Source organism: Schistocerca piceifrons, chromosome 6 (assembly GCF_021461385.2).
Source record: "Schistocerca piceifrons isolate TAMUIC-IGC-003096 chromosome 6, iqSchPice1.1, whole genome shotgun sequence".
Lineage (NCBI taxonomy): Eukaryota > Metazoa > Arthropoda > Insecta > Orthoptera > Acrididae > Schistocerca > Schistocerca piceifrons.
Genome location: NC_060143.1, coordinates 142,879,831 through 142,901,724, shown reverse-complemented (window position 1 = coordinate 142,901,724; position 21,894 = coordinate 142,879,831). Strand labels below are relative to the sequence as shown.

Sequence of the window (21,894 nt, the reverse complement as noted above, 5' to 3'; positions counted from 1 at the left end):
AAACGACATGGCAAGGACTCGACTAATGTCTGAAGTAGTGCTGGAGGGAACTGACACCATGAATCCTGCAGGGCTGTCCATAAATCTACAAGAGTACGAGAGGGTGGATCTCTCGTCTGAACAGCTCGTTGCAAGGCATACCGGATATGCTCAATAACATTCATCTCTGGGGAGTCTGATGGTCAGCGGAAGTCTTTAAACTCAGAAGAGTGTTCCTAAAACCATTCTGTAGCAATTCTGGACATGTGGGGTGTTGCATTGTCCTGCTGGAATTGCCCAAGTCCGTCGGAATGCACAATTAGCGTGAACAGATGTAGGTGATCAGACAGGATGCTTACATACATGCCACTTGTCAGAGTTGTATCTAGACATATCAGGGGTCCCATATCAGTCCAACTGCACAAGCCCCACACCATTGCAGAGCCTCCACCAGCTTGAACAGTCCCCTGCTGACATTCGGGGTCCATGGACTCATGAGGTTGTATCCATACCCGTACATGTCCATCCGCTTTGAAACGAGACACGTCTGACCAGGCAACATGTTTCCAGTCATCAACAGTCCAATGTCTGTGTTGATGGGCTCAGGCAAGATATAAAGCTTTGTGTCGTGCAGTCATCAAGGGTACATGAGTGGGTCTTCGAATCCAAAAGCCCATATCAATGATGTTTCGTTGAATGATTTGCTCACTGACACTTGTTGGTAGCCCAGCATTGAAATCTGCAGAAATTTGTGGAAGGGATGCACTTCTGTCACGTTGAACAATTCTCTACAGTCATCATTGGTGCCATTCTTGCAGGATCTTTATCAGCCGCAGTGATTTCGGAGATTTGATGTTTTACTGGATTCCTGATATTTACGGTACACTCTGAAATGGTCGTACAGGGAAACCCCTTTTCATTGCTACCTCGGAGATGCTGTGTGCCATCACAAGTGGGCTGACTACAATACCTTGTTCAAACTTACTTAAATCTTGATAACCTGTCATTGTAGCAGCAGTAACCGATCTAACAACTATGCCAGACACTTGTTCTCTTATATAGGCGTTATTTACGTATCTGTGTATTTGAATACACATGCCTGTACCAATGTGTTTGGCACTTCAATGTAAGTTTTATAGGCCCAGAAAAAAACACATCCAGAGGCTGAATTTGTACAGTGGCTCCAGGTGCTATGGATTGCAATGTCACACACTTTTTAGGCTGTATTCTTCCCACTAAATGAGAATGATTTTTATATGGAGACCACAAATCAAGCAAAAGCAAGTTATTTTGACCAGCTATTGGCCAAAAGCAGTGATCATGCCACAGCTGTAGTTCTCTTATGCCCATTTTCCCACTCTTGCTTGCTGTGACACAAATATTTCCCACTGCCCTTGCATGATCACATGCACGAGACAGAATTGTGAGGGGCAGAACACCTCCAACTCCTCGCAGCACAATAACTAACTTCGCAGCCAATTTACTATCCAGATTAACAGTCACATAATTGTATATGAATGTTTTAAGGCATTGATGTTAGTTGATTCTGATACAACTCTCTTGGTACCTCTAATTTCCAGTGTTCCTTTCCAACCAAGCAGTTCAACTATGTTCTGTTTCCTCATGCTGTGCTCGCCTTCAGATACCTCCAGTTCTGCATTCTTTTCCCATTAGCAGCCAATATTGTGGTTGCAAAATAGACAATATGAAGGGTGTCGAATGCTGTAAGGACACAGAGAAGTATATTTAATGCATAAATCAACATATTATAAAGAGAACCTTCATTCAAAAAGAAAAAATCCCTCACTTAACTGTTTGGGAAATGGACACTTTTTGCAGATCAATATAGTGCTGTATTTGTTTCTTGCCTGATTTTCAAGATTCTTCTCAAAGTGTTTACTTAACGTCTTGTACTGTTCTTAATATTTTCTTCTGTCTGCGCGAAAATTGGTTACAGCTGACGAACAATCTTTTACTTATTACTGAGGCACAATTCCTTTTACTGCTGACTTCATGAAATAGGATCTTGTAAGTGCAGTGCCTTAATAGATATAAAGATTGTGTTATTGCCAAACCCCAAATTGTGTGACATTATTCTAAAACTAACAGATATAATGGAGCAGTTGCGATACTTATTAAATGTAACACTGAACTTACTATTTTACCTACCCTCAAAAAACAATATCAAAATAGTTGTCATAAAAGTTATGGAAGTAATTATAAGTGACACTTTTTATTGCTGGCTGTGGGCTTGCTTCAAGCCATTCATGAACAAACTTGAGTTTCTCTTGCTTAAAATAAGAAATTTGTGACATAGTGGGGATGTGAATATTTCTCTCACTAAAGGTGCAAATTTCATGAAAGCATTTATCTATGTAATAAAGTGAGTACCCTGACTAAAATAATAACCAATTCATGGACCAGATTATTGTAAATGGGGCTACAAAAAACATATCATTGAAATCACACGTTTAAGGACACACTGGCCATCTTACACAAGTATACTACACATCTGTTTTGATGTGTATATAGTGAGCTTCACCATAACAAAAACCACTCATAGGTTTTTCAGTGATATTATTAACTTATTTACTAGCTACGCAAAGAAAATTGTGAAGTATTTATGAAAAAATTATGTAAATGAAAAATCTAGCTTTTACTTTAGAGACTGACGTGTTACAGTGCTAATGGCATCCCTGTTGTATGGATGGAATCTCACGTCCATACCAGAAAGCAGAGGATCTCATTAACACACTCTATCTCGGGCACGAAAATAACTTCAGATTGGAGGAACATAACATGTGGAGTGCCACATGGATCAGTACTGGGCCCATTATTTTTTCTAATCTTTATAAATGATCTCCCAATGATTTTAAGGGAAATTCAAAAGCTGTAAGGTTTGCTGAAGACACAATCATCCTAATCGAGGGTACAAATAAATTTTAGCAGACACATCTCAGGTGACAACTGAACAGGCCTACAAGTGGTTCACAGCTGACAGTTTAAATCTTAACCTCACAAAACCTCATATAATGCAGTTTGAAACAAACAATAATGATCTTTTAACTTCAGAAATAGAAATTAATGGTCACACACTCACTCAATAAAGCTTAATGTGTGAAATTTCTAGGGATTCATCTGTATAACAAATTACAATGGGGTCAACACATGGATAAATTAATCAAAAATCTCAATTCAGCATTTTATGCTCTTATCTGTTTTGTATATTTTCAGTTCCTGTTGTTCTATGGATTTATCTTGTGGGGCAGTGCACATAAAGTAAATAAAATGTTTGTTCAGCAGAAAGGAGCAATAAGAATATTGTGTAAAGTAGATAACAAACATACTGCAGAAGCCTATTTAAGGATCACAAAATTCTTGCATTCACTCTCCAGTACATTTATTCCTTAATGGTTTCTGTCATTGACAGTAACAGTCAATTTCAACTAAACTGTGCTCTACACTGTCACAAAAATAATCTTCATGTAGACAAGCCTCCTTGTTCACAGTTAAGAATGGAGTTATGTGCTCTGTTGGTAAGATAATTAATAATCCCCACTAATTTAAAAGAAAATTAAAAATGAATCTCATTAACCACTTTTTCCACGAATCTCATTAACCACTTTTTCCACAGATCATCTGAATATTGAGACTGAAAGGTTTATTTTCTTTCCTTTTTTTGTTATAAAGATGTATGAAAGGTAATAATGTACTATAAATAGGACTCATCAATTATAGATGCAAAAACATTTTCTTCAAAAAAATCCTTTGTAAACAAGTAGGCCTAAATATTACACTACTGATAACAGATTAACAGCAACTATAAAACTAAAACTGAAGAGGCACAGTTTTTTTAACTCAATTAAATTTTGATGGTGTAAGTGTGACTATCATTAGGCAATATAGTGACAGTTTATTGTTAATACAGTACACAGATCGAATTTGTATGATGTCTACATCTTATGTTACTTATACTTTGACTCAGTTCACAACCCTGAAGATTCTCCTTCTTGATGGGATCTACGGAACATGATGAATGAATGAATGAATGAATGAACGAACGAACTTCAAAATGATGTTCCCTTGAAAACTGTAACTATAACAAGCAAAAATGTCTGTAAAATACCTCCAGCCACAAAAAAAGACTTCCACTCAAAATGTTGAAACAGACCAGTGCTTAACCAGGGTTACATGTTTACTTTAAACCAAGTATGAAATAAAATGTTAAGGCTTGCGAAAGAATACACTACAACAATTACGTAAATAGATTAGCATATATGATCTGATTTTTTATTGGTCCATTTTTATCATATCAGTACAAGAGATATTGGAGAGGTCAAAACGAGGACACAGTTATATTTAGTATCAACTAAAAAGAAATGAAAGTAAGTAGTAACCATTCTTATAATCTAAGTTTATCAGTAACTGCATATTCAGAAAATGATACCATATTGAATCAGTTCAGTATGCACCAGTAACAATTCAGCAGTGGAAAACCTATTAAAAATTTCTTTATTGGCACTGCAGAAAATATGATAAAATAAAACCTGCATCTCATGTTCCAAGAAAATTTTCATTTGCACTGTCACCGGAGATGCAGTTGAGAGACCAATGAGATAACTAAATGAAACTCATATTTAGCTGGTACTTATGGAGTTCCTACAATAATTGAAGAAGTGTAATCCCTTTAACAAGGTTATGCAGTTCTTTTCTATGAGTGGGCACTTTTCCGAATTGCAACATTAACTCATTTTCAAAGCTGCAGGACAGAACATAACAACATAGGAATTTTTTTCTGTTTGATATCTTAAGTGTTATATTAGGCCAAAGATTATAACTGACGTTAAATTCAGGTAGTTATTTAAGGAATTCCTTAAGAATAGTCAGTGCATAATTGCAAAGTATGACATGTTCAATATCTGTAACATTCAGTGCTAATATTGGTAGAAAGACCAACAGATAAATAAATACAAGTAATAATATAAAATACTGTGCACTGAGTTTGCTGCATCAGAGCTGTATACCCAGTTCTTAGTCCTCAAAGTAGTGTACTAAAGGACTTAAGGAGAAAAACTTTATTATGCATGCTGTTCCAGAACTGTCTGATGCTAATTAATGCTAATCTAGGCTGGTATGACGAAATTCAAAAAGCATATGTAGTTCAGCATGTACTCTTCTGTCTACATAAACAACAATACAATAACAATATCACTCTCATTATTGAAAAGACATGCTTAACCATTGTCTATTGGAAGTGCAAGAAAAGCCCCATTACTGAAACTAATAAATATTTAGCAAAGTTGTTGGCTGTAATTACAGTGCTTGCAGACTATCATCGTCTCTCCTGCACTGCCCCCCACTCCCCATTACACCTGCTCTGTCTCTGAAGTACTGCAATAGCTCTCTCTTAAACAGTAGCCAGTGAAGCAAAACTGTGTGGCTTCACCAGTAAACTTTCACTCTCCTTGCCCAGATTTCACTTTTCTTTCCTGATGTTCAGCTCCAGATTTTCAGTAGTCATCATTTGTTGGAAGCTTTTTGCACCAAGAGTGAACTCTCTCCTCTTGTTTTATCAGGCAACAGTTTTTGCATGAGAAGCGTACCATTCCGTGCTTGGCTTCAGATTTTCATGGCTATATAAGAGGCAGAATAGCATCTCCTGTCATGCATTCCAAGAGGGAGATCACAACAGACAACATCATGAACCACTTGGTGAGTTTATGTCAGCACAAGCCTAACTCTAGTCTTATAATACTGCTAGTAACAAAATTCAATAACAACTGCTTATAGCAAATTTCATTTTAAAATTCTGTAAGCAAAATTCAATTGTCAACAGGCAATTCTTTCCTGTGTTGCTGTCTGCGTGTGTGTTGGGCTGGTTTCAGCTGCAAGATTAGAACTTGTACCTGTGTATGATCAAGTCGTTGATGAATCATCATTTGTTCCTCAAGTTATTCCCAGAGGTGCTTCAGATTTAGAAACAGCTGCAAGTGGTCATGGTGAGTTGTTAAGTAAAAGAAACAATTATTGCGCAGTTCAGTTATCACTTTGAAAAATTTAATTATGTTGTTCAACAAAGAAAAACATTATACTGTCAGGTATCTGGTTCATTACTGTATATGCACTTATATTAGAGTTTCATACTGTCACCTAAATACTTTACTAAGAAAATGATTTTATGTCACAAAATGTTATGTTATTGCCATATATTATGACATAGTTGAATGGGTTTTCTAGATGCTTCTGATGGTTCATCATAGTCTTTGGAGGACAAATTCAAGAGTGTCACGACTTTGTTTCAGAACACAAAGAGCCTTGCTGCTGGCTGAATTTTCATTTTGTAACATCTGCACCAGGACCTAACATCACGTGTTTTCTTGAAATTCAATTGCAGTTGGTCATTGTTAGTTGCTGTACGCTGCTACTACTACTATCTCACAGTGGGAGATCGATGCACTTCCTATTTAGTACTGGAAGTCAGATATCACTATATTGAATGCCTTCATCTTCCCAGTTATCATATAATAATACAGAGGAAGGCTTTCATCTCAGTGATATTTGGCTTCTGTGATTGAAAGGAAGTGCACCAGTCCCTCAGCTGGACAGTATTGATAATAAACGATTACGACTGACAATGGCTAGCTGTGCTCAGATTTCAGAAATAGGTCATGATAATCACACCACAGTGTGGATATATCCTGCTACAAAATGTCGCTTCAGTCAGCAGCACGGCACTGCGAGCAGTGACTCACAGACATGACCTAACGATATACTTTGCAGATTGGCATAAAACATGTTATCACAAAAAAAACATTTGATCACAACACATAATAGCCCAGAAATATTTCAGTAAATGTAATGAAAACAATGTATAAGCAACTGTGAAGATGAATGGAATATCTTGTCTGTATTTAACATTTTATATCAACATTGTACAGAAAAGACACATTGCTTACCATAAAGATGGGGAAAATTAAAAACTTACACATTAGCTGGGGGTTGGCAGTGTATGCTCGTGTGAATGAATTATGATTGTTTCTCTCCATTTTTCTGATGAAAGCTGAGGCTGGAAGCTAATGTGTAAGTGTCTTTTAATTGTGCCTGTCAGCAACTTAATGTATCATCTTTACAGTAAGTAGCAATATAACTTTTCCTTATATTGTTGATATTCCAACCTGGAGTTTCCGTTGTTTGATTTAACATGTTATATTTCCATAGGCATTTTCAAAATTTCAAGTATGTATTTTTTTGTGTGTTTTATACCTCTACTTGTAGCAAAAACTCCAAAATTTAACAGTCTTGACAACAGATGTTTTAACCTAGACTAAATTAAAATATGCCAAAGGATCACAGTCATAATTTGGACATAATCCCATACTTGAATGCATGTGTGTTCCCTATAAAAATGGGTGTTTTTTCCCACAGGTCACTATGGTCGAGTGCAGATCAAGGTGTACAGAGGACCTACAACACATGGACACCATGAACACTTTGCTCCTCATGGATTCTGGGTGAAACAACCAGCTGATGACCATCATTAACTGTGTTGCTGCAGTACTTGTTGATCAAAGCAAGTGTAATAATTTGTTATCTGTTTTTACAATAAAGATGTTGAAATAATTTTAAAATCTTTTTGTACCAGACTGTAAGTCACTGATTTACACTTCTGAGTCACTTACAAGAAATTATGCTATACATGTCATGTAGTATTCACACTTTGGGAAGAAGGGGAAGAAAAGAGCTAGAATGAGGGAATGAAAATTGTACCTCTATTTACATCACGTAATAAATATAGTAAGCAGGAACATACTGGCGAAGAGTATTTTTGAATCATTTTTTTAACTATACAAGAATGTACCAACAGATTACAATGTACATAATATGCTAAAATTACTTTTATCAGAAAGCTGTAGAATGTTCTTAAACAAAGATCTAATTGTCATTAGAACTATCAACATCTTACACTCACATGACTGACTTTGACTACTGCTGCCTTAAAAATTTCAGTTCAGACAGTTATAAGAACTGCTTGCAAAAAGAAGGAAATTATATGTTAAACTGCAAATATTAGTTTTGTATCACTTCATATAATTATCCGATATGTACTGCATGAAGAGGCTTATTTACAATGTAAACACTGCACAATACATGTACTGACACACAAATATAAGAACTCTGGTCTTTAAATTTTAGGTCTCTGACCAAGGATTGCAGACATTGGCATAATAGACACTACATTAATTATGGATACATTGCTCCAGACAACAGTGAACACAGAGATCAGGGAGTGAAAGTATGCAGATACCACAGACATTTTACCTTGAAGTCAAGACAGTGAGAGATAGTTTTCAATGAGTCTGGTGCATCAGTAGTCCTATCAGAAACAAACTAAGTATCAAATTAAGTCAAACACCACACTACAATTCCATCACTATCAGTACAGCCCTGGCCATTCAAGTTGTGAGCAATTCGTATCATAATATCTATGCCTCCAAAGTTAAATTTTATAATCCACATCATTAATGATTTTGGAAAGGTTACAAAAAATGTAAACAGGATACCTTCTTCTCTTAATTTGTGAATTCGAAAAGGAAGTCATACTGCAAGGTTGTTAAGTAAATGAATGAAATCATATATAATTCAGTAAGCATTTTGATTTTTTAACATGATTATAATTAAAATGTCACATATGTTATTTGCCTTGTAACCATTGTTTTTAATCTTAATACATTAAAATATCATTAACTGTCTGCAGATATATATGAAATCTTATAACCATTTGGTTTGAGGCAAGTGCATTTTGATTAGCACTTGATAAGATTGTCTTGGCACTGTATGACTTTCTTCACAAGCAGATAGCATCAGTGTTTTAAGTCAGTGCCATGTAAGGAGTTAAAGAAGCTATCTTTAAAATAATTTTATAGATTATGATAAATATCTAACAGAAATCACCACAGAGTACATAATATTACAGCTTCCATTCGGTATACACTTTAATGTGAAACTTGCTTATTAAAAGTGCATGTAAATGAGAGGCCGGATAAATTTCAGTCCACAGGTACAATATAGTGGAGTGACTCCCTAATTGGTTCTCGCATATTTTCTGCTACTGTTCTATCATCCCAGATAATGCTTAGTGGATGTGACAGAATCCAATTACATCTTTCGGATTTAATTCTCTATAAATTTGAGTGGCCCCTTGTAATTGATTAGGTGGGTAAGAAAAAGTTCGTTGAATACCATTTCCAATACAAACAGAATAGCTATCCACAACAGGAGTAAAATCAAATTCAAGGATAATGATATGTATTGGAAACAGTATGCTTTATGAGAGCCAATTACAAGAATTGCAGTGCTCAGTCTGCAAGTGGAAGATGGTTCATTTGTACAGTAAATTAAAGTATGTGAAACACATGACACAGATTAAAGAAACATATTATCAAATGAAACAGCATGAAAGGCCTATAAAAGCATAGAATATTTTTGGCTATTTTTGTCAAAGTTCTGGAAGCTTGGAAGTATGTATTATTTTAAGTAATTGGCTCTCCTAAAGCATACTGTTTCCAATACATATCATTATCCTTGAATTTGATTTTACTCCTGTTGTGGATAGCTATTCTGTTTCTATTTTATAAGTAGGCTAATAAAATGTTTTTCCTGATTTCCACAATTTGCAGGTCTCCTACAGTTAGGATAGCTCAAATGACGTTATTTAAAATTGCAGAAATAATTTATTCTTGAGGCACTTTTTAAAGTGAAGACCAGTCATGGGTCAAGAAACATATTCAGTACCAGTTGTTGGCTTTGACCAGTGACATAAAGTTAGTGGCTGCTGTAATATCACATTCTGGTGCATGTACTCACAATTTTGTTGTTAGGTGACAAAGCCAACAAATGGGGGGGGGGGGGGGGGGGGGGATGAAAAAAAAAACCCTGGTTGGGGTGACAAAGTGATCTGTAATGTAGCACATTTGGGGGGAGGGGGGGATCACCACTGATATCATATTATAGTCATCATGTTGTTTACGCCATTTTATCATGTTTCCTGCATCACTAGTCACAGCTGGCAATTTGTATCAAGTACTCCTCTTTATATTCAGTCAGCTGAGTCAACTTTCTTTCATCTATTCTCTTATAATTATTGACTAGGGCACTAAAGTGAATAATTTGACATGCCTTCACTACTGACAGGCACTCTTAAATTTACAATAATAACTTATGTCAGACTAAATGAAGAGGAAATGGCAGGGATTGGTCTAAAGATCACATAGATTAAATATGCAGTAGTATCACAAAAAACTGTTTACACATTACAAAATGGGTCCCCTTGTAATGTTTTATTGAAATATACTTTCATTTGCCGTCAGTCCACTTTCAATCTGCAGCAGCCTCATATTCACATGGTACGTATTTACAGGCACTTTACGTGTCATATCAGGAGCAGCTGGTCGCTGGAAGCATGGTGCTGGTGAAAATGCTTGGAATTTATACAGCTTTTGCTGTTATGCAAATAAATAAATCATTGCGGTGGTATTTTGTTACTTGGACATTATGTAATTCCAGAAGTTATATGTAACATAACAACACCACTACCCTTTATTTTTATGCATAACAAGTAAGACTATGTATAAATTCCAACTATTTTCACTGGATCCTCTATTCCAGCAACTAGCTGCATCTGATAAAAAACATAAACTCCCTGTAAATACGTAACATCTGAAGATAAGCATGCTGTGGCTCAAAAGTTAGTTCATGGGATAACAAGATTGCCTTTAAATTAATAATAATAAAAGCAGTAACAGTGCAAAGCATCCAATATTTTAACCACGGCTGCAGGCTCAGTGTCCCTTATGGATAAATCTATTAACATGCAAACAAAAAGGAAGCAGATGAGATAAGCTGGGAGGTATGATACTGCAACAAGACTTTCACTGAGCACTGAAACACCAAAGTCAAAACAACGCCCATGGTACATGGAACTCCATCACAACCAAAATGCTTGGGAAGGTTAAAAACTAATGATTAACAGTGTGTGCCATCAGGCAGGAAATAAATTTGTTTGTATTTACTTAAATGGATTTCATTACAGCTGTTGCATTTTCAATGTGCACTTTTTTTAAATACCTTCTGAAAATATAATATTCCAGTAAAAACAAAGGTACATAGTGTCTGTGTCAAAAATTTGTACATTGTTTTCGGTTATTTTCTAATATTCCGGGAAGATAATTTAAAGCTTGGGCTTCTCGTTTTCCTGCACAGTGACTCTTTAATAGTACTTTTTTTTTCATCAGTTATGAAAAAAAATCTGGTAAGAAAAAAAAAGGGGCGGGGGATGGGTGGTATGTGTTTAAGCACATCCGTGTTTTGAAGTTTATGTATGATGTATGTGCAATATTTGCATCGAAATACCGTTACATAATATGCATTTCCTGAATCTACCTTGCTGATTTAGTTTTTATACTGAAAAGTCCATTAAAATGAATGGCGAAGTGTGTTAAAATAGTGTTAATATACACAGTAAGTCACGCGACAGGTGTGTTAGCGAACTTTATCTAGCATTCACATTTGCTGGTTTGGCAAACAGCAAACAAATTATCGTCTTCCACCTAGCCTAGACCTCAGGCTACGTTACAGATCAATCCGTCACCAAAACGAAGTCCTCGGGGATGGAGTCAATTTCACACTCGTGCCCGTTCAAACACAGTTTTGCTTCATTTCCTGAAGGAAAAACAGCATTGTTACCTCGAACTTTTATAAACTGCTGTTCTGCCTACCTCCCAACCCTTCTTCGAAATCCAGTTCAAATTATACCAAATGGCTGGCCAAACATTACACACTCACAAGTATACATATATAAATTATAGCTTTTGTAAATACTATACAAAACTAGATAAACTTGTCATCGAAAAAAAAATATGCATGAGTGAACAAATAATTATAAGTTCGATTTATTTGGACGACAAATAAAACTATAAGAGGCAATTCACTCTTCGAATCAATAGCAACAAAACCTTCGATGCATTGCTACTTCCGCATCTTCACACATTTTATTGCATGTTCCCGATGATATCCGCATACATTAAAGTTCCAGCAGCGCGTATCCGCATACACTACATGGCTGCCCTCTTGCGGCCAATGTTCGAACATCGTGTGCCAGCATATTCTATGGACTAGGTTTGACCATTCACATCGCTAGTTGTGTCCATTTTGTTAGGTGATTGGAGAGTATCTCATATTCGCAGTGATTGGTGCTGGGACAGTTCTTACAAACGCGGGTTTTGTAATTCTACTGTGTAAAATGCTGTAACTACATATCTGCAAATAAATAAAACTGATAAGGAAGTGTGCACACCACCAATCATGTCCGTTTTCTTCGTAAATACGTACGTATGCTTGTTGACAAGATGGCCAAGAGTGTAACACGTTTATAACCTTTTAAATACGTGTGGTTGACAAATGCATTTTGACGTGAGAACGTATGATTGTCATAACAATGTCGGATGTGCACTGCCAGGATATATTTGTAAATAAGCGTGACAGATTGACATAGTCTGGACGACACAATAAATTTACACTTTGTTGATTCCAGCGCTGAAGGGGAGAGTGAGCCTGATGCATCTTCAGATGGTAATTCCAACCCACAAGCGCAATCGGAGGCACATCAGGCATTGGCTACGTTTTGGGATCGTGTTACAGATGAAATAAAAAAGATTGGAACGGTGAGTACGACGATGAAATTAGGCAAAACGTCTAATTTTCATTCCGCACCAGTGTAATTTTTTCCCAGTGCTTCAAATTAATAAACCTGTTCAGATGGTTAAGCCGAATTTACTCATTACAGATGGACTTGAAAACGCAAGCACTGCCTTTAGCCAGAGAATCAAGAAGATAATGAAATTAGATGAAGATGTTAAAATGATAAGTGCCGAGGCGCCAATGCTATTTGCTAAGGCTGCTGAAATCTTCATTCATGAATTAACGTTAAGAGCGTGGATACATACAGAGGACAACAAGAGGAGGACATTACAGGTAATATATTTCTTGTTTTATGACGTTAATGTTCACATTACAGTAGAAGTATTCCATGGTCCGCGGAGAGTGGTCCCTGGGATGTGGAAACAATTTTAAGGCACATTTTATTTATTTTGAGAGCAATAGCATGAAATGACTTCACATTTCTGTGTTGCAGTATTAGTTGTAGTTATAAAATATTGCAAAACTAAATTTAGGAGTGTCTGTTAAAATATAGTCTTCAATGGACTTGGGTTGCTCAACCGTAAGCTCTTTAATTAATTTATAAATTTCTTTACATTATTAATGTGCTCAGGTAGATTGTTAAATACATGTTTACCTACAATGATTCCTTTCTGTATACTAACATTAACCCCTTTGTGGAAGTTGTTTTTCGTCTAGGGTTATATTCATGCCTTTCACTGTTTTTGTGAAAAGCGAAATGCTGATAACGAAGGACATTAATGAATATAACTCGAATTTCTGTAGACAATGATTCCATAACTCAATAGTGAATGGAAAAATTTGAAACAAACTTCTTTTTTTGTTTTTACATTTTTAAATTGCCTTTAGCAGTAATTGTGTGCACTGCAGATGTAGCTTAATCATTAATTCTTGTACTGCAGTTGTTTTCGCCCACAGTTGTCTCGAATTCAAGAATGACTCTGCCAGAGATGTGGTTCCTGCAGAGACATGGTTCATTTTAAGATGGAAGTTTCTAAGTCATTAAATTGACTAAGAAAACTAGTATTTTTGTTAATTTTATAATGAATCTACAAGACTTTTAAAGAGCTGTAAACTACAGTAGACTATTAGGGTGCTAAGATGTAACGACAGAAACTTGGTTTGTTGAATGACAAATTGTGAGAGTACACGTAAACATCTGCTGATGAAATGTGGTAAACATAAGAAATGATCCATTATATGTACACAGATAAAGATTTTCCTTCCCCAAGTATCTGTTCTTGCTTACATAAGTTGTTATGGAGGCACTTGTAGATTGTTGTTGTTGTGGTCTTCAGTCCTGAGACTGGTTTGATGCAGCTCTCCATGCTACCCTATCCTGTGCAAGGTTCTTCATCTCCCAGTACTTACTGCATCCTACATCCTTCTGAATCTGCTTAGTGTATTCATCTCTTGGTCTCCCTCTACGATTTTTACCCTCCACACTGCCCTCCAATACTAAATTGGTGATCCCTTGATGCCTCAGAACATGTCCTACCAACTGATCCCTTCTTCTAGTCAAGTTGTGCCACAAGCTTCTCTTCTCCCCAATCCTATTCAGTACCTCCTCATTAGTTATGTGATCTACCCATCTAATCTTCAGCATTATTCTGTAGCACCACATTTCGAAAGCTTCTATTCTCATCTTGTCCAAACTTTTTATCGTCCATGTTTCACTTCCATGCATGGCTACACTCCATACAAATACTTTCAGAAACGACTTCCTGGCACTTAAATCTATACTCGATGTTAACAAATTTTTCTTCTTCAGAAACACTTTCCTTGCCATTGCCAGTCTACATTTTATATCCTCTCTACTTCGACCATCATCAGTTATTTTGCTCCCCAAATAGCAAAACTCATTTACTACTTTAAGTGTCTCATTTCCTAATCTAATTCCCTCAGCATCACCCGACTTAATTCTACTACATTCCATTATCCTCGTTTTGCTTTTGTTGATGTTCGTATTATATCCTCCTTTCAAGACACTGTCCATTCCGTTCAACTGCTCTTCCAAGTCCTTTGCTGTTTCTGACAGAATTACAATGTCTTCGGCGAACCTCAAAGTTTTTATTTCTTCTCCGTGGATTTAACTACCTACTCTAATTTTTTTTCTTTTGTTTCCTTCACTGCTTGCTTCAATATACAGATTGAATAACATTGAGGAGAGGCTATAACTCTGTCTCACTCCCTTCCCAACCACTGCTTCCCTTTTCATGTCCCTCGACTATTAACTGCCATCTGGTTTCTGTACAAATTGTAAATAGCCTTTCACTCCCTGTATTTTATCCCTGCCACCTTCAGAATTTGAAAGAGAGTATTCCAGTCAACATTGTCAAAAGCTTTCTCTAAGTCTACAAATGCTAGAAACATGGGTTCGACTTTCCTTAATCTAGCTTCTAAGATAAGTCGTAGGGTCAATATTGGCTCACGTGCTCTGAAATTTCTACGGAATCCAAACTGATCTTCCCCGAGGTCGGCTTCTACTAGTCTTTCCATTCGTCTGTAAAGAATTTGCGTTAGTATTTTGCAGCTGTGACTTATTAAACTGATAGTTCGGTAATTTTCACATCTGTCAACACCTGCTTTCTTTGGGATTGGAATTGTTATATTCTTCTTGAAGTCTGAGGGTATTTCGCCTGTCTCATACATTTTGCTCACCAGATGGTAGAGTTTTGTCAGGACTGGCTCTCCCAAGGCCATCAGTAGTTCTAATGGAATGTTGTCTACTCCCGGGGCCTTGTTTCGACTCAGGTCTTTCAGTGCTCTGTCAAACTCTTCATGCAGTATCATATCTCCCTTTTCATCTTCATCTACATCCTCTTCCATTTCCATAATATTGTCCTTAAGTACATCACCCTTGTATAGACCCTCTATATACCCCTTCCACCTTTCTGCTTTCCCTTCTTTGCTTAGAACTGGGTTTCCATCTGAGCTCTTGATATTCATACAAGTGTTTCTCTTTTCTCCAAAGGTCTCTTTAATTTTTCTGTAGGCAGTATCTATCTTACCCCTAGTGAGATAAGCCACTATACCCTTACATTTGTCCTCTAGCCATCCCTGCTTAGCCGTTTTGCACTTCCTGTCGATCTCATTTTTGAAACGTTTGTATTCTTTTGCTTGCTTCATTTACTGCATTTTTATATTTTCTCCTTTCATCAATTAAATTCAATATTTCTTCTGTTGCTCAAGGATTTCTACTAGCCCTCATCTTTTTACCTACTTGATCCTCTGCTGCCTTCACTACTTCATCCCTCAGAGCTACCCATTCTTCTTCTACTGTATTTCTTTCCACCATTCCTGTCAGTTGTTCCCTTATGCTCTCCCTGAAACTCTGTACAACCTCTGGTTTAGTCAGTTTATCCAGGTCCCATCTCCTTAAATTCCCACCTTTTTGCAGTTTCTTCAGTTTTAATCTACAGTTCATAACCAACAGATTGTGGTCAGAGTCCACATCTGCTCCTGGAAATGTCTTACAATGTAAAACCTGGTTCCTAAATCTCTGTCTTACCATTATATAATCTATCTGAAACCTGTCAGTATCTCCAGGCTTCTTCCATGTATACAGCCTTCTTTCACGATTCTTAAACCAAGTGTTAGCTATGATTAAGTTGTGCTCTGTGCAAAATTCTACCAGACGGCTTCCTCTTTCATTTCTTAGCCCCAGTCCATATTCACCTACTATGTTTCCTTCTCTCCCTTTTCCTATGCCGAATTCCAGTCACCCATGACTATTAAATTTTTGTCTCCCTTCACTATCTGAATAAATTATTTTATTTCATCATGCATTTCTTCAATTTCTTCGTCATCTGCAGAGCTAGTTGGTATATAAACTTGTACTACTGTAGTAGGCGTGGGCTTCGTGTCTATCTTGGCTACAATAATGTGTTCACTATGCTGTTTGTAGTAGCTACCCAGCACTCCTATTTTTTTATTCATTATTAAACCAACTCCTGCATTACCCCTATTTGATTTTGTATTTATAACCCTGTATTCGCCTGACCAAAAGTCTTGTTCCTCCTGCCACCGAACTTCACTAATTCCCACTATATCTAACTTTAACCTATCCATTTCCCTTTTTAAATTTTCTAACCTACCTTCCCGATTAAGGGATCTGACATTCCACGCTCCAATCCGTAGGATGCCAGTATTCTTTCTCCTGATAACGACATCCTCTTGAGTGGTCCCCGCCCGGAGATCCGAATGGGGGACTATTTTACCTCCGGAACATTTTACCCAAGAGGATGCCATCATCATTTAACCATACAGTAAAGCTGCATGCCCTCGGGAAAAATTACGGCTGTAGTTTCCCCTTGCTTTCAGCCGTTCGCAGTACCAGCACAGCAAGGCCGTTTTGGGTAGTGTTACAAGGCCAGGTCAGTCAATTATCCAGACTGTTGCCCCTGCAACTACTGAAAAGGCTGCTGCCCCTCTTCAGGAACCACACGTTTGTCTTGCCTCTCAACAGATACCACTCCATTGTGGTTGCAACTACGGTACGGCTATCTGTATCGCTGTGGCACGCAAGCCTCCCCACCAACGGAAAGGTCCATGGTTCATGTACTTGTAGGCAAATAGTGTAATTGCAAAATTATAAATACTTTAATGTATTGAGTAACCAAATTAACTAGCATTGAAGTAGCCAATTGGATGACTGCACAGTCAAATTCAAGCAGACCACAAAATACAGTTAGTGTCAGTTGATATTGTAGCATAGATGTTAGTGTGCAAGACTGTTACGCCTTTGGATCGAATTCGAACCTTATTGCCATCACATGTCCAATGTTTGTATTACTCGGACAATATTATGAAAAGGGTAGATTGATCACCATATAGTGGAGAAGACTTGCAACAAAAACCACACACACACACTTTCACATTTTTAGCAGTCTTTTTTTGTTGTACCTGTCTGCGGCTCAGCTTCATCACCATATAAATCCTTTTCATAATTTTGCTGTTGTCTGTCCTGGATTTTCCATTGTTTTGTATTGCCCTCCTGTTCAGTTTTAGGAAACCAAATGAAGAACGCGCTTGGCAACACCATCTCTGGCAGGCCGCTTGAATTTGCACACACAATGGCATGATTGACTAACATAAATACTAATTAACTCTGGAATGGTGTAACAAATTGAGTTTTTTTCTTAACACTATATTTCTCAGTGCAACCTTCCAAGTAACAGGCTGTCTCTGACCATCCTGTAGAAGCAATTTATGATAGCTGCTGTAGTCTAAACCATTACTGGTATTTGGGTAGTTGTGTAAGTATATCAAGCATAATTTTTCCCTACATATGGAGACATCATTACTTCCAAACTCATATACTTGCATCATTCATATTTCTTAATTTCTTCACCAAGCAAGGTGGCGCAGTGGCTAGCACACTGGACTCGCATTCGGGAGGATGACAGTTCAATCTCGCATCCGGCCATGCAGATTTAGGTTTTCTGCGATTTCCCTAAATCGCTCCAGGCAAATGCCGGGATGGTTCCTTTGAAAGGGAACGGCCAACTTTCCTCCCCGTCCTTCCCTAATCCGATGAGACCGATGACCTCGCTGTTTGGTCTCCTCCCCCGAACAACCCAGTCCTTCAAGACAAGGCAACCTTTAATTTTCCTAATGTGCAGATTCCTGTCTGTTATTTCTATGTTTGTTCTAGATGTGTTCCTTCTACAAAATTTGTAACACAGTCATATTCTGTAGTTTCACTCAATAAAAGAACATTTATTCGGACACTTTCATTTGTGTGGTACACAATAGATTGATCTATAGAACCTCAGTTGTTTATACCTAGAAGTTGATATCTCAATTCTGAATACTTTGTTAACAGAGCCATTGAAGAGTAATTCATTTAGGCAATCATGAGTCATGTGGTACTTTCTTATGATGCTGTGAGACTATGATGCAGCTGTTGCTAACAAGACAATTCTATTTGTGTTAGTATAGTGTAGATTAAATTTCTGGTTTTGTCTTGTCCTCTGTCAAATCTGTCAGTAAAAGAGCCCCTACAAAGTCTCCATTTCCTGCCCTTCTTTCTAAGCGTTCACTACTTAAATCAGATCTTTGAAATCATTGGTTCTTCTGTAATATGAGAAGCCCTACTTTGGTAGCTCAGCTACTTTTTGTACAGATAGTGTCTTTCGGAAATATATGTTTTGTTTACTATATAAAAGTGTTTGTCACATATTTGTATAATGTTAATGTCATTTCGCACAGGAAATTTTTTGTGCTCTGTGACAAATAGTCTTGTGTTCATACATTTATGAACTCTCCTGTAGTAATCATAAAAAGTCAAGGAGAACTTCAGAAGAGCATTAACTCTTCCTATGTGGTTGCCAGTTTCTCCTAAACCCAGTTAAACTATTTCTTTGGTTGTAATGGCTATGCTCACAGTCACCTAACGATAACAAATTGCTATATTAACAGAATTGTAAAAGGTACACTGCTTTTCTATACATTAATACCCTCTGGCTTTACCTGTGAAATCATTCATATTTGTTGTGGAGAAACTTTAAAGAGACTGATCAGAGGCTAGGCATGCATCAGTACACAAAAGTAGCTGTAGTGCATGCCACACTAAATGCTGATTTATTGTATATTTCTTACTGTGCTAATATTAATAAACAGCATTTTCATTATTGCAGACAGCCAAAAGTTCTACTTTGAAAAAAAGTCACTGCTTTGCCATAGTGTGATCCCTACTCTTTGTGGGGATATGGATATTGTCTTTGTTGCTTAGTGTAAGAATTCAGAGAATTCACGGTTTAGTCTCTGTTGGTACTAGGGGTTTTGGTTGTTGCTTCATGTGTTTTTCACTGTTTTTTTTGGGCTTTGTTGGAGTGGGAAAATGTAGTGTATCATAGTTTGGATTCTACTATAATCATTTGGGCTTCTTTTAACTCGTAGAGTTGGTCCACAGGTGATAGAATGGAAATGCTTACCACCTCCAGTAAGACTACAAACAGAAATGGCTTTCAGGATGTTTTGTGAGAAAAGCACAACTTAGATTTTGCGCAATCAATATTTTTGAAAACCATGCTGGATGACATCATTCCATTCGAAATGCCATTACAATTGAGCACAGAATGTACTATAAGATTCTCTGACAAATGGATATCAAGGTTATTGGTCAGCAGTTATGGATCACTTCAGTTCCTCTTCTTGTAGACAGATGTTATCTGTGCTTTCTTCTAGCTCAGAACACAGTTTTTTGTTCAAAAAATCTGCGACTTATTGTGGTTAAAAGAGAAGTAAACTCACCCACAAATTCAGTGTAGAATCTGATAGGGATTCTTATCGAGTTGTGGAGCTCTGTTCAGTTTTAAAAATTTCAGCCTGTTCTCAGTGTCAGTGGGAGTATTATCTCCATTATCCATCTTTGCAGTGGTGCAAGAATTTAACTAGGGCAGTTGTCCTGGATCTTCCTTTTTCAAGAAACATGTGCATAAATATATGGTTTGTTGAATATCAATAATTCAAATGCACAGTGAGTTATGGTACCACATAGGGAAGTGACCATAAGCAATAACTAGATGATCGCCTAGTGCACTTAGTGTGTATACCTGGACCCCTCATTCAACATGTTGCAGAGGCTATTCAGGCAGCTATTGACAGAAGAGGATGCAACTGTGTCCAGATTATGCCACACGTGGCAACAAATGATGTGCGTCATCTGGCCTCCGAAGTGATATTTTGATCACTCTAGTGGCTGGCATTAAAGATTGAGAGCACCAGGCTTGTTCACAGTGCTATGGAGAAGCTCCTAATCTGCAGCATTATCCCCAAAACTGATTGTGGTGTCATTTTACTGAGTTCAGTGGAGGGCTTAAATAAGAGATTTCAAGGATCTGTAACAAGCTAGGCTGCAACCTCTTAGACCTAGACCATAAGCTTGAGTCTTGTAGGGTCACCCTAAATGGGCCAGGGGTGCTATACATCTCAGAGGCTGCGACCATGGTAGCTGTCTGTGTGTGAGATGGACACAAGGTGGAACAAAGTACAGAAATTTGAAACACTCATAAAAAGCAGTAGAACTCGCATAATACTAAGTACAGAAGGTTGGCTAAAACCCAAAATTGACAGCAGTGAGAGTTATCATGTATATATCAAAAGAGGGTATTTGGAAGTGGAAGTATTGCATTTATCACAGTAGAAAAGAAACTCCAAGCCATTGAGACAGAAACTGAAAGTGTGTCAGATTTCTTGAACAAGTTAGTACGGAAGGTGAACATAAACTTATTTGGATCCTTCTGTCAATCAATAGAATCACTCCCAGACATAACTGTAAACTTTAGAGAGAAAAAATCTTAGTTCAGAAGATATTTCCTAACGGTACTGTCATAACTGGATAATGTTACGGTTTTGTAACAGATGGGCATGGAAAACATCCTGTAAAGCAATAGTAATGACTTTGACTGTTTGTGAGGTAATGGCTGCACTCAGTTGACAAGTAAAATGGAGATTCAGCCACACACAATGCAAAAACACTAGTTTAACACCTTTTGAAGAAGCATGCTTCCATTATCAGAAAAATCTACACACCAAGAACCTTCATTGCATGAGTAAATTGAGAAATGTTTATCCACACAAAGTCCTCCATTATATCCTTTATTTTTAAAATGTAAAAACTTATAAAAGAAACTCAAAAAGCCATAAAAATTTCACATGCACTTCACTAATAATTGGACAAAGGTCACTCAAAATAAGGTAAAGTGACTACAAGGATGTATTTCAGCTTCATGGTGATGAAAAGTCAGCTGTAGCCATGCATATTTATGAAACAGACCCTGTTTTGTTGGGAACTGGAGAGCGTCTCAGTCTTGCACGTGCAAAATAAATTTGGGAAACTGGATTTGCTGGAACAATTGGAAATCATGATACGTAGGACAGAAGATGAAAATACGTTAAATGAACAGATGACACAAATGAATTTTTTTAAAAAATTTTGGAATCATTATAATTTTAATTTCAACTGTTTTAATTACTTGAAATGCAAGTCATATTAGTGAGACAGGTACCTAAACATGTTAAGTGTGTTGATTTGAACTCCCTGCCATTTAATGTAGGGGATGTTTGATACATGCGATGTCTGATGGAAGTGTTTTTAATTCATCGATAACTTACAAAGAGTTGTTCAGCCGTGATGCTCATGTATTAATTTACCGATATGTTTTGCATATGTTG

General features: G+C 37.1%; 2 protein-coding genes and 1 long non-coding RNA gene across 5 annotated transcripts in view; 2 read left to right on the top strand and 1 right to left on the bottom strand.

Annotated features, from left to right (window-relative positions):
• LOC124802900 overlaps positions 1 to 7,599 on the top strand; it is a 32,824-nt gene extending 25,225 nt beyond the window's left edge. The window contains exons 1-4 of one of the 3 annotated variants that reach the window (XM_047263965.1): positions 3,578 to 4,364; positions 5,556 to 5,691; positions 5,816 to 5,978; positions 7,405 to 7,599. In XM_047263965.1, the coding sequence (XP_047119921.1) occupies positions 5,644 to 5,691; positions 5,816 to 5,978; positions 7,405 to 7,520 (327 nt within the window). In that variant the 5' untranslated portion in view covers positions 3,578 to 4,364; positions 5,556 to 5,643 and the 3' untranslated portion in view covers positions 7,521 to 7,599. The other 2 variants (XM_047263964.1, XM_047263962.1) reach the window with 2 other exon arrangements.
• The window catches only part of LOC124802901, a 69,395-nt gene extending 57,159 nt beyond the window's left edge, over positions 1 to 12,236 (bottom strand). The window contains exons 1-3 of the long non-coding RNA XR_007017162.1: positions 11,991 to 12,236; positions 1,792 to 2,020; positions 1,547 to 1,701 (exon numbers count right to left, since the gene is read on the bottom strand). This is a non-coding gene — a long non-coding RNA (uncharacterized LOC124802901). The remainder of the gene's footprint in view (positions 1 to 1,546; positions 1,702 to 1,791; positions 2,021 to 11,990) is intronic.
• Positions 12,134 to 21,894, top strand: part of LOC124802897 (nuclear transcription factor Y subunit gamma-like) — a 42,866-nt gene continuing 33,105 nt past the window's right edge. Inside the window, 4 exon segments of the mRNA XM_047263959.1 lie at positions 12,134 to 12,362; positions 12,569 to 12,698; positions 12,821 to 12,853; positions 12,856 to 13,008. Coding sequence (XP_047119915.1) covers positions 12,340 to 12,362; positions 12,569 to 12,698; positions 12,821 to 12,853; positions 12,856 to 13,008 — 339 coding nt within the window. The 5' untranslated portion in view covers positions 12,134 to 12,339.